The 13,639-nt window shown below is 38.6% G+C and overlaps 1 protein-coding gene across 5 annotated transcripts in view; it reads right to left on the reverse strand.

Annotated features, from left to right (window-relative positions):
* SEMA5A (semaphorin 5A) overlaps positions 1 to 13,639 on the reverse strand; it is a 350,500-nt gene that overhangs the window by 25,081 nt on the left and 311,780 nt on the right. For all 5 annotated transcript variants that reach the window (XM_027789946.2, XM_055799844.1, XM_027789947.2 and 2 more), the window contains exons 17-18: positions 12,653 to 12,878; positions 267 to 485 (exon numbers count right to left, since the gene is read on the reverse strand). In XM_027789946.2, coding sequence (XP_027645747.1) covers positions 267 to 485; positions 12,653 to 12,878 — 445 coding nt within the window. The remainder of the gene's footprint in view (positions 1 to 266; positions 486 to 12,652; positions 12,879 to 13,639) is intronic.

Genomic DNA, 13,639 nt, shown 5'->3' on the forward strand with positions numbered 1-13,639 from the left:
TCTTGAAATTATATGTTTACAGTAAAAGTCTCACAGGTGAAAAAATGCAGAGCTGTTGATCATAGACTGATTAACATCCCATGGGATTCTTACCCAGATCCACTTCTATTATAAAGGTAAATATGAGGTGCACTTTATTCAAAAAACAAAACAAACCCCAAACCCAACAACTAAAAAAACCCAAACACACCAACTACTGCAAGATATAGCCTTGAAGATGAGTTATTCTGTTTTCACATACTTCACTCATTTCATTTGATTCTTACCTGGACAAGGCAAAATGTTGCATTCCTGGTACTCTAGAGATGGGCCAAGGCAAGGAAGACCCCCATACTTGGGCTCAGGATTGCTGCAGACCCGTTTGCGATTACGTATACCTCTGCTGCAGTCACGACTGCACTGAGACCAGGGAGACCAGGGTGACCAGGCACCGTTGATGGTATGAGCAGAGTATCGTCCAGAACGCAAGAAATCCCCTGACAATCCTAATAAAACAAGAATTGAAAAAAAACAATACTGAATTAAGACAGTATCTCACCCCAAAACAACCTTTTCAAATTTACTCCTAGGCTTCCAACAGTAATATGACCAGGAGGGTCTTGTCATTTAGCTTTACAGTCCAAACCCTAGTTTTATCTCCAGAATTGCTTCCATAATAAAATTTTCACAATCACTTGCAGAGAACTACAATGAAGACTTGGACCCAACTCTTAGTTAAAGTTTTACAGCTGCATTGACTGATCTAAAGTCAATTTACCTGATAAAAATTATCTTGCCCTTGCACAGGAACTGTAATCAGAAAATAGGTATTATTGCCTCTGTTTTAGAGGAAGAAGGTTGCACAGAAGACAGGACTGAGCTGCTTGTGACCACTCATTGGGCCATCTCCCCTGGCTCTACCGCAGGGCTCTGCTCACTTGGTCTACCCAGCCTGCCTCCACCAGTGCTTGCTGTGCCCAGGGGATCATGGGTGTCCTAGAAAGCGATGCACAGTACTTCTCCTAACCATAGTCAGACCTTAGATAGTGTACAGTAATAACTCCACCAAGTCTAGTGAGACACCCCTTTGTGAAGAGCAATGTTTTACTGCTTTAAAAAACAGTTTATTTTCCACTGAGTTGAAGTGTTCTAAATCATATGCAAGCTATGGAGGTCAGCCTTTTGGAGGCACACATGATAGAAAACTTGATAAAGTAACCATCTGGCAGTGGAAAACATCTTTTCCAAGTGAGTTTAATACTGAGAAAAGGCATTAGGTTAAACAGTGATAGAGAAGGTCCACTATTAATCAGTGAAAGGGGAACACACAGAATCTCATTCACAGCATACAACCAATATGCCCGGATGTAGTCCCACGTGAAGTTCTAATAATCCACAGTTAATTTGAATATCTTTGTCAGTTTCAGGCTTGGCCACGACACTGAACTCACTCTTGAGCTGTAGCATTACCTCTAAGCACCACTACTAAGCACCTCCAGCAACACTACTGGGATTTCCTACTGTTGCCAAAGCAGTTCACCTTCCCCAGTACTAGCATCACTGGAAACTCTATGATCAATGAACCACTAGCTGCTGCTTTTATCACAAGCACTTATTTAAGTGGTTGTGATGACAGAAGGTCCCATGAATAGTACTTAAACCAGCAGAGGATGTGGCTGCCTGCCTGTGCTTGGCTTCAGTATTGCTAATGTAAGTACAGATGAATGGTATCATCAACAGTGGAGAAATGCAGGATTGTTTGCCACTTAAACTGAAGCACAAATTTTTATTCTTAACAAATTGTTTTATACCCTACCCACAAGCACAGGCACTGTGGGAGTATCAGATGGAGCTAAAGAAGCAGAAGACATACTGAATCGCGTACTGAAAACAGCTACAAATAATAATGTGAAGGGTGCAGTCCTGGACTGAAGAGGACCAGTGTTCTGGATAACCAGAATGGAGGAGCCCCTCATTTGTGGTGTCCAGTACTGAAACAATTACACCCTATTTCTGCCTGTGGTCATGGCATTAGTAATAATGCTGAAGTTCTGCCCTGAGAAGTACATTCACAGCCCTCCCAAAGTAGATGAGGCTTTGCATATTTTTCCTGAACACTTGATAATAACTGACAAAATTGGAATGATGATGCAGCAACACAGAAATACTTGTAATAAGAAACTGTTGAAATTAATATGAAAACAGCAGAACAGCAATAAAAAATTACTAAAAATAGGTAAAACCTTTCTGTGATTATAGAGAGAAGCTATTTCTCTCCTGCTGAGCCAGATTCTATTACACAGGTAATAAAAGCAGCATTTCAAGAAAAATGACGTACATTCAAATCCACAAAGGGAGCAAGTACAGAGAAACAGTATGGGAATTATGAATACAGGTCCGCTTTCCTGTTTTTGCAATTTTTTATGACTTTTCTCATGGAAATGCCCAGATTATGCATGCAGTAGGCTGTGAGACCAAAATAATAGTATTTTTTTTATACCAGAATTACAAATTAAGGGGTTTTTAGTTATTAACAGCAATGTAAACAATGGAAAAAAGTGTTAATTGGACTAGATTGCCAGTCATTTTCTTCGTAAAACACAACAGTGTGCATCGATTCACATCAATACTAGGATGTTCTGAAGACTTTTTTGCAGGACAAGTGTAGCTTTTTCAGTCCTAAGAAAAATATGTGACCTTATTTGCTATTACAATATTAGATTTCTTCTGACAAATTGGTGAGTGGGGAGGGGAATATCCTACGGGAAAGCTCTGAAGTACTTTAGCTCTCAAACAGAAGAATATTCCAAAGAATCTTTTCAGTGTGGAGTTTGGTCTGCAGCAAGTGTTCCCCTGTGTTTTCTTCTTTCCAAATTATTAAAAAAAAATATTTTTTAATAAAAGACAAGGAACAGTCTTTTCACAGTTTTCCAGTAATTCATACAGTGTTCATAGAGGGGCTTTTAGAATTTTCTCTTCAGCCATAAACTGCACAGTAAAAAATTAAAGTTAGGACACTAATAATATTAAAAACATCAGTTTACCTTCTGGAAATACAGTACTAGATATTCTCTGAACAATGTTATAGCCTTCTACAATGAGGTGACTAGGTTCATGGATGAGGGGAGAACAGTGGTTGTTACGTATCTCAGCTTTAGTAAGGGTTTTGATGCTGACTCCCATAACTTGCTGACAAGTCAACAAAGTATGGGCTAGATAAGTGGAGGGTGCATTGGATGGAAAACCCGCTGAACAACTGGGCCCAGAGGGTTATGTTGAGTCACACACAGTACAGCTGCAGAATGTCACTAGTGATGTATGCCAGGGGCCAGTACTGGGTCCAATCCTCTTTAAAACCTGGACAAGTTTGCTGATGATACGAAACTGGGAAGAGTAGCTGACATAGCAGAGGACTCTGTCGCACTACAACTAGGCAGAGAGGAACCTCACAGAGTTCAACAAGGAGAAATGCAAAGTAGTACATCTGGGGAGGAACAGCCTCATGCAACAGTAGTTTGAGGCCAGCCATCTAGAAGGCAGCTCTGCAGAGAAGGATCTTGCGGTCCTGGTGGACCACAAGCTGACTGTGAACTAGCCAGTTTGCCATTGTGGCAAAGAAGGCCACCGGCTTCCTGGGCTCCTTGGTAAAAGCCTTGCAAGTCGGTCAAGGGAAGTGATCCTTCCTCTCTGCTCAGCACTGGTGAGATCTAATCTGAAGTGCTGGGCCCAGTTCTGGTCTCCCCAGTACCTGAAAGATAGGAATTTATCCAAGCAATTACAGGGCAGGGCCAAGGGATGATTAAGGGCTTGGAGCATCCTTCATATAAGAAAAGGCTGAGAGAGCTGGGACTGTTCAACCTGGAGAAGAGAAGACTCAGGTGAATCTCATCAATGTGTATAAATACCTGATGGGGACAATAAAGAAGAGGGATCCAGGCTCTTTTCAGCAGTACCCAGCAACAGGACAAAATGCAAAAGGCACAAATTAAAACCCAGTATTTAATCTGAACCCCAAAAATCCACCTCTTTACTCTGAGTGTGGTCAAATACTGGAACAGGTTACCCTTACGGATTGTGTAGTCTCATCTGTGGAGATATTAAAAACTCAACTTTACCAGGTCCTGGGCAACCAGTATTAGGTGACTGATCAAGCAGGGGGATTGAACTAGATGATCTCAAAAGGTCCCTTCCAACCTAAACAATTAAGTGATATTTTATTACAATGAAAAAAAAAAAAGTAGAAAAAGCCCTGCTTTACTTTTATTTGGACTTATATGAGCAGTAAATGTAATCCATTTCTTCTGTTAAGAAGGAGATTTGGCTGATTATTCAAGAAATGATTGTTTTCTTATTATTCTTGCATATTCATACTTTCCACATTTAAAATCTCCTTTGCTGATTGTATTCAGAAGTTAATTGCAACTTCTTGTAAAAGGAGAACACCATGAACAGATGCATTTTAAATCTGTTTTATAGATTATTCTAAGTATCTTTCTTGAGCTTTATAAGAGTTTAGGCTTCTGAAGATGTGGGGAGAGAAACTAAGCAGGCAGTCCTCTCAGATATATTACAGAAAAGAGTAAGAAAGATTATTTTTTTCAGAGGCACAGAATGGCTACCTTGCAAAACAGTAAAGAGCACCTTTGGCAGTGACAGAAGACTCAGACTGTGTAAGTATACCATCAATGCAATGCAGCCTCTGCATTTCTACAAAAACTGTAAATATCTTCTTCATGGACAATAAAGACACAAAAAAAAAAAAAAAGAAAAAGAAAAAGAAAAAAAAGTGTGGCCTGAACAAAAGCATTGCATATAAACATAGCAGCAGACACAACAGAAAACAGATAGATACTAGAGAAGAAATCTAAGATAAAAGATGACATGTTTGAAAGTTAAAGTAATGAGACAGTGTTTTGTAATAAACCCCTTCAGTTTCAGGACCTTGCACTTCTGAGGCATTTTCTCTTTTTACGACTGAGATCATGCAGTCTCTTTTAATAAAAGTTGTTCAATATCCTTTATAGCTAATATTTAATAAAGGCACCCTCCTAACAAGTTTTTAATATTAGAATATTGGTACTTTCACATGCTATTTTGAGAAGCTAATAAGAAGTATGAATCTTTAGGGTGAATTTGCCTAACCTAATACCAGCATGAGGACAATAAGTCATGTGTACATATGCGTACATACACACAAATACATACTTATGCATATGCATGTATTATAAATGCACACACATTATACACATATATATTAATATTAATATAAAAAGAAGACTCATGGTCTAATTATTATGCGTCTGCAGAGCTCTTGTAACTGTCCATGCAAAGACTCTGTTGCAAATGGAAGGTCCAACCAGCCCTTCCTTTCTTTGGCCAGCTGATGTGTATTAACTTGTTAAGTTATGGAAAATGGATGAAGAGTAAGAATCATTGAGTTCTTCAGCTAAGAAATACTGTTTATTAACTGTGACGGTGGTGGGGATGGGGGGCAGGGGGAGTAATGTAAAACTAACCAAAAGATTACGCTGTAGAATTTCCTCAAGAAAAACTTCAGAAAGTAAGTGGCTATACAGAGCTGAGTCCTGTCTGTATCACAGTTTACATCAAATTCAATAGGAGAAGATATAAATACAAAACCAGTGTAATCTTTGAGATCAAGTAGCATGAAACTATAAAAACTCCTGCCTTTCTCATTAAACTGTGGTTTTCATCCATGTCGCCTCTGTTTGCAATTTGGGCCACATTCTGATTGCTTGGCATCCACCTCCAAGAGCAGCAACCAGATTGTGCCACCCAACAGAAAACATTAAGCCTTCTGTATTTCAGCTTATTACCCCCAAGGTGAAAATATCTGGCTAAAACAGAATGCGAGGGCCAATGTCCTTGGCTTGGTAAGAGCACAAGTCTAGTTGCTAAAACAACACACAGGCTCTCTGTATTGAAAGCCTATCTACAGAAATAATTGTGAAATCTGCAAAAAGAATGATCAGTCATGGCATTATCAGTGAACTAATGAATTGTTTTCCCAAGACAGACAGAACAGCTGTGAATCAAATCCAGATCTGGCCTTTATGATAAGTTCATCATTCAAAGGTTTTAAACTAAATAATTCTCAGAAAGCCTATGACTGACTTAAAGCCCTGTGAATGACTAGAATGTATGATTTCTGATTGCAGTCTACCAACAGGCTGATTTTCAGTCATTTAGAAGTCATACTCAATTAATAAACTGCTGCACACCAAGGCTAGAAAAGGCAATTTAACTTCTTGATCCCAGTAAAATTTTGAACAGGCAGCTGTGCTTCCCTAAAGCAAATATTTCTACAAGCAACGACAAGTACTGCAAAAAACTCAGTAAAAGCAACCACAGGGATTTTGTGGACAAAATAACCACCACCTTCTAAGATCAGGGAAGACAGAAGGTACAAACTGACACCTAAGGAGAAAACTATTGTCTCATTTTATCCTGGGGTGCATTAGAAAGGACATGGGCAGTAGGTTGAGGGAGGTGATCCTGCTGCTCTGCTCTGCCCTGGTGAGGCCACATCTGGAGTGCTGTGTCCAGTGCTGGGCTCCCCAGTTCAAGAGAGACAGGGAACTGCTGGGGAGGGTCCAGTCAAGGGCTACAAAGTTTATGAGGGGACTGGAGCATCTCCGCTGTTACGAGGAAAGGCTGAGAGCTGGGCATGTTTACACTGGAGAAGAGAAGACTGAGAGGGGATCTTACCAATGCATACAATTATCTTAAGGGCGAGTATCAAGATGATGGGGCCAGGGTCTTTTCAGTGGTGCCCAGCGACAGGACAAGGGGCAACGGGCACAAACTGCAACACAGGGAGTTCCAGCTGAATATAAAGAAAAACCTCTTTACTTTGAGGGTGAGAGAGCCCTGGAACAGGCTCCCCAGAGGCTGTGGAGTCTCCTTCTGTCGAGACATTCAAACCCCACCTGGACGTGACCCTGTGCAGCCTGCTCTAGGAGGGCCTGCTTTAGTAGGGGGTTGGACTAGATGATCTCCACAGGTGCCTTCCAACCCTGACCATCCTGAGATTCTGTGATACTAAGTGCTTATGCTTTGTTCAATATGGATAAAATTACAGAGAAATTAGCAAAGCCCTCCTGCTGACTTACTTATTCTATTATACCTAGCAAGCATGTATAACAAAAAAAAATTGTCCAATTAAGTTAAATGATACAGATCTAAACAAAGATGATTTGACAATTTCTAAGTAATTTTTTTTTAAAGTTTTTCATCAAATTTGAATAGTCTTATAACTCCACAAGAAATTAATCCTGTTTGGAGACATGTTACCTGCCCTGACTAGTACAGGAGAAAAAAAAATGCTTTTGCAAAAGCCTGTAATGAGATTTTGATTGGCCTGATTCTTCTTGAAGTCTGCAACATTCCCAGCCAAATTCAATTAGTTTGCCTTAAAAGTGAGGCTCTAATAAAGCACATATATTTATAATAATATTCTACTCTAGCCTGTAGCTAAGGAATACAGCTCTAAATAAGAAAGAAGCAGCAGCGACACCTGATAAATTATATTACTTGACTGATTTATGCCTTATGTCCTCCTGTTCAAACCTAACAAAGAAAATTCAATTATCCAAGCAGTCTAGGTTCATGGCTTTGGGAAAAGATGGTCTGGAGCCAAAATTCAAGTATACTGAATCATTTCTAAATGACAGCATGAAACATGGTTGGCAGTGCAGCAGGTAACAAGGATAAGCAAAGATTGTTTCAGTGTTGTCACTTTCTGAAGATATTCTGCAAGTATTTGACAATATCATTGAAGCATAACACTTATCTACTTTCAGGCCTATATACTATAACTTATAAAAACCGTATAAACCTTCAAAACGTACTTAGTAAAATGTAAATGGTAAAAATGCAATGACAAACATTAATGCAATGCAAAGATAACCTATTTAAATAGAAAACAGACAATATGCAGATGGAGGATGTTACCACGAGAACTTTACTTCTTGTACCTCGTTTTTCTCTGTTGAAATATTTAATCCCCAAGTTCCACTGAAGAGTTGTTGTTTGTCAATCAAACTTGAATTTGTCATCAAATTCAGTTCTAACTTCCACAATTAATTTTGTTCTTATATCAGAATACCACAGTTTAGCTTCAATAAGACAGCATAAAAGATAACATCTCAACACATACTCCTCCTGACTGCAGGGCAATACTGATTATCAGAACCTGTTTTGTTCTGTACTGAATTCTGAATGCAATATAAATTTCCTGTGGGTATCACTAGGATTCAATCAATCTCTTCACAAGAGATCATGGTCACTAAAACAGTATTTGAGACCAAATTTATCCTACCTTCAAAGAAACTATTGTTTTAATTTTGACATAGAGAAAGCATTGACAATGGGGAACTGAAGTTTGGGTTTCCATGTGCCTTTTTCTCCTTCAAGGAATTTGTGACTTTTCTTCAGATTACATACACATGCAAGCACGCACATGTGCACACACAAAAAGAAGAGAAGAGAAGAGAAGAGAAGAGAAGAGAAGAGAAGAGAAGAGAAGAGAAGAGAAGAGAAGAGAAGAGCAGAGAACAGCAGAGAACAGCAGAGAACAGCAGAGAACAGCAGAGAACAGCAGAGAACAGCAGAGAACAGCAGAGAACAGCAGAGAACAGCAGAGAACAGCAGAGAACAGCAGAGAGAAGCGAAAAGAGAAAAAAGAAAAAAAGCAAATAAAACGGTGGTCTTTGTTTAATTGTTTTCTGAAAGTATTTTGGGAGCTAACCTGGTCTGACTTTGGCCATGTCATATTCAAGTGTCTTGTCTAAGCTCATCATTGCTGTTTCCTTTGTACACACCATGGAAAGAAATTGGTGCTTCTAGAGGGTGATTTGTGCTCATTATATCAGATGCTTATCTTCAGATGGATCCCTCATTCCTCAGGGATGCCAGCTGTCTTTACAGACTACAATGGAGTCTAGAGTTAGGTGAGGTAAAGTCAACCTGGAAAAATGATATAACTTCATACCTTGTAGATTAAACATGTACATTTTCAATACAATTCAGTGTTTATATAACAGATAATCCTACACAGAATCAGTTAGCATGTTTAATGTAGATATTTAATATGTTCCATAAGCATACATTAAGGCCTATGGTGGTGCAATTTCTAGACTTTTAATGCTGGACTGTAGAGACATTTGCACTAATATGTGCAAAAATGTACCCAGTCTCTCAGTTTACATGAAATAGCTGTCCCTTTCCTATCTGAGCACTATATGAAAACCCAGAGGCAGAGAACAATGTATATTTTTCTTCCCAGTGTGCAAATGCTACTGCTTGGTTGGTTTCGATAGAAATCTTCCAATACTCAGGAGGAGTCTAGTGCATTTCTGTCAAGAAGTTCTACCTCTAAGTTCAGACTGCAAAGATAGTTTGCTTTGCTAGCATTTGAGAGTGAAACATGGCATGACTGTAGTTGCACAGTGGAAGATTATAGGCAATGAGAGTATTTCTAACAAATGGCTTTCTTCTGCAAAGAACAGAGAACTGATTTTTGCAGAACACATCTTTGGTAATGAGTTATGCCAAGCATGCTGTATCAGGATTGATCTTTCTATAAAGCCTGCAAATTGCTAATGTTCAACATGGACATAATGAAATAATGTTTCACAGTATCCAGGCTCTGGTCAGGTGGAAGTAAGTTACGATGTTTCGTTGCTATCTAGCCAGAAATACTGAAGGTGTCTGCCAAAATTCATGGTTTCCCATTCTCATCAGATCCTTCTGTTTCAAAAGCTACAGCTACACACATGACTTTTATTTATGTATTTTATTCCCATGAAATCAAGGAGCAGTAGAGGGGTGGTGTGTTGACCCAAACCCAAACCTGGGAGCAGGGAAGTGCTCCTGAATCCTGCAGTTTAGAGGCAGTCAGTAAGTTTCATTACATCAGCAAATCAAAACGGCCCCCGTCCACCTGTCATCCCATCCCAACCCGAACCACCATCACCACCACCCACCCCCTCGGCAAATATTCCACTCTATACTGTTCTGACATCCATAATCACAAAATGCCTAAGCAAACAAGGTAAAAAAAAAAAAAAAAAAGTGGCTAAAGGAGACGTAACTAACTCTTTTCACCAGAAGCATATTGGTTAATGCAGCCTCTTGGAACACCAATCGGGTTTGATCTTTCATTACAGAATAATAAAAGACTCACTGGCCAACAAGTCAAAGAATGAGCATGAAGTAATGACAAAGTTATGAGGACACTCACTAGGAAGAATGGACAGATGTATAACAGTTTCTGCCCTGTCAACTACTCAATATAAAGCATTTCAATATTCAGTAGTTTGGGGATTAGTCAGCCAAAATCCTTCTCCCAGATGAACATTTCAATTACCATGCAAAGGGGTCAACTCCCATGCATTAGTCCAATGATTAATTATTTCCAAATGAAGCAAAGCAGTAGCTTCAGCAAGATGCGACAAATAAGCTACACCACCGGGAAATTCATGAATCTGATGTTCAGAAGTGAAAGAAAAATCTCCAAGCTAATCAGGCAATGAATGCGCCTGAACCCTTATCTCTTGCACTACTCTGCCTGAACGCTTTATTTAATAAAACGTAGGCACTGTTACTTCTGACTATATTCTGTAAGAAAAAGTCAGCCCAACTCCAGGAGAGGACTTACGATCATGACTTCAGAGCTGAGAAAGGCGTCTCCATGCTTAATTTTCTTGAGCAATGTGATCTAGGACAAACTGGCTCTTGCACTGGTTTGCCCTACTAACCTGCTCTCTAAGTAGCTCCGTACACTCCATTCTTAAGTGCTGACATCTCAGCTGTCAGACAAGAATATATCTAGATTCTTCTGTAGATCTACTTCTAGTTGTTGTAACAACTCCCCTAATTCTGTACTATCTGACGGGGAAAATATTCTCTTTCTCATTTAGTCTTATGACATTTTTAAAAGGTGTCATAAATGCCTAAGTGTTTAAAGACAGCAAAGAGCAGCACCACCATCCAAAAGTCTTATTTAGGAAAATAATGGTATCCTTGTGCAATCCAGAGCAAAATCTTTGCCAAATGCTAGTTTGAAACTTAATTTGGATGAAAACATGAGAATAGCAGAAACACTTTTGTTACAAGAGTTGCCCCATGCCAAATCTGCCTTGCTATCCAGACCTGAAAAATAAACACTGGACACTGTAGATTGCCTGAAACAAGAATGACATAGGGTATTAAACTGAATCTCATCTGGAGTACCATGGCTTTTGCTTTATTATTTCATGCAGTTCACTGCAATGTATTTCTTTAAAAATTACTAACATCCTGCCCCTCCAAAAAGGCACAGATGACAAGTGAATCAATAGAGGTTTTACACAGAATGAAGGGCATGGGGGGAAAGGTTCTAGCATCTTCTCACAGAAGCCATCCCTGCAGCCCCCCTGCCACCAAAACTTTGCCTTGTAAACACAATACAGACACTGATTTTCACAGTAGTTGGTCTATCTGGAAAAAAATACTGAGAGCTAGAAAGCCCAAGGACTCAGAATCCATTCTCTCTTTGTGGCCTTAGATAAGCCAGATGCCTTCAGTTATACCTTTTTTCAGCTAACCTGGGTAACCGGTTGTGAAGATACCAAAGGCTCTGTAAGTGGAAACCAGGTCTATAAATATTCAAATATAATAATTAAAAATAAATATTTTCTTAGATTATATAAATAAAAAATAATACTTAACAAGAAATACTTAAAAAGAGACACTTAACAGTGCTTATGTTTTGTTAAATAAAACATTCAGGCAGAGTGCAAGAGACAAGGGTTCAGGCGCATTCTTTGCCTGATTAGCTTGGAGATTTTTCTTTCACTTCTGAACATCAGATTAATGAATAAAAATAAAATACTTTAAAAGAAATTTTATATTATAAAATAGATAATTAAAACTAGATAATTAATTAAATGTCATAATAATATTAGAGTGACTGTCACAAGTTCTTATATTTTATATATATATATATATGCACACATAACTTATATTCAAAACCATGTACTATTGATTGGGAAAGAACAAAATTCTGAAGAAAAAACAATTCCAATCTAAATTCATCTAAATTTGAAAAGACTTTGAAGGAGTTCAGTTTCCCATCTCAGAAACAGAATTTGAAATTGCTAGCAATAGCATAACATAAACTTTTATACTAGAAATTATCCAGTTCATAAAGTCCTCATTTAGTTAAACAGCTGCATGAATCTTATAGCTGTTACTTTAGGATTACTGTGTAAAAAGTTCTTCTCATCATCAGTACTATGTATTCTAGCTAAATATTTATCAAATACATTAAAGATGCACAAACTCTCCCCAGTAAAAACCCAGAAGTGACAGAATTCCCCACAAACTGGACTGCCACGTCATGGCTCACAGATTATCATAAAGAATATTAAAATAACCTGGCAAGTCTCATAACTGATGTTAAAAGACACTTGATTAGTCTGAGTCATGAAGCTACATCCAGAAGAAATATAAGCTAGATTCCTCATTATGATCACTATGCCCTCCTTTTCAGTATCAGTTATGTTATGCAAAACAACAGCAAGCAAAAAAGTTCCACTCTGTGCTGAAAATGGAACTGCAGACACCTTGCTAGCAGGAGGCATCATGCAGCCACTCGAGCTTTGCTTACCATCTGTCGAGCATCCACTGGTGCCATCGCTGGAACAATAACGCATTTCAATCCTTTGCCTTCCCACCTCTAGCAAATTTGGGTCAGGCAATCGTGCTTTGCAGGTGTATCGGAAACGTTGTTCATAGTGGCCACCATTGTCTGAAATATTGACTGGGGTCCAAGGTGTCCAAGGAGTTGTCTTTTTTAACTCTGGACAGGCATTGGTGTTACAAGGTTGATATTCCTGAAATAAAATGGTCATAATCAATATATGAAAAAAAAACCCAAAACAACCAAACCCCAAACCCTCAAAACAGACAAAAAGTCAATCAATCAAAAAGCCTCTGATATTTTTTTCCAGCTATTCCAATAGCAATGATCATCAATAAACTTTTAATTCCAATCTCAAACTGAAAGTGTTTTTTTCTGCTTCTAGGCAAGTACAGTAGCACACTGCTAAAAGCAATAGTATACCAGTAGAAATTAGATCTATTACATTCATAAAAAAACAGTAAAATGAACAATAAAGTACCATGATAAAGCACATCCTTTATAAATTAATAGCCCCAAATAAAGTGTAGCTAAATATGTTAAAGCTTTTAATTAAGACAAATACTGACAAATTGCAAGTACAAGACACAAACCAGGAAATAATTCCTTGGTAAAATCTAGTGGCATATGAATAAGCGATCCACTGTCCATTTTTTTATATTACTCATATAGTACAAGGGTACAATGGACAACAAATGTTTTCTATTACAGAAACTGGCTCTCTGAGGTACATGTTGCCCATAGCTTCAGAATTGCTAAACCTATCATCAGAAGCAAATTCCCTGTGGACTTACATGCATCAAAAGGAACAGACCACACCTAAGAAACAAATGCAGAATTGCCAATATTCTCAAGCCCCACAGTGTACACCCTCTGACCAGTAACATCAAGATCTGTAGGTCCTGCCCAGTCATTTCTGAGAGAACAATATACTTCATATGATGCAAGTGGTTT

The sequence above is a fragment of the Falco peregrinus genome, chromosome 3 (assembly GCF_023634155.1).
Source record: "Falco peregrinus isolate bFalPer1 chromosome 3, bFalPer1.pri, whole genome shotgun sequence".
In the NCBI taxonomy this organism is placed as follows: Eukaryota; Metazoa; Chordata; class Aves; order Falconiformes; family Falconidae; genus Falco; species Falco peregrinus.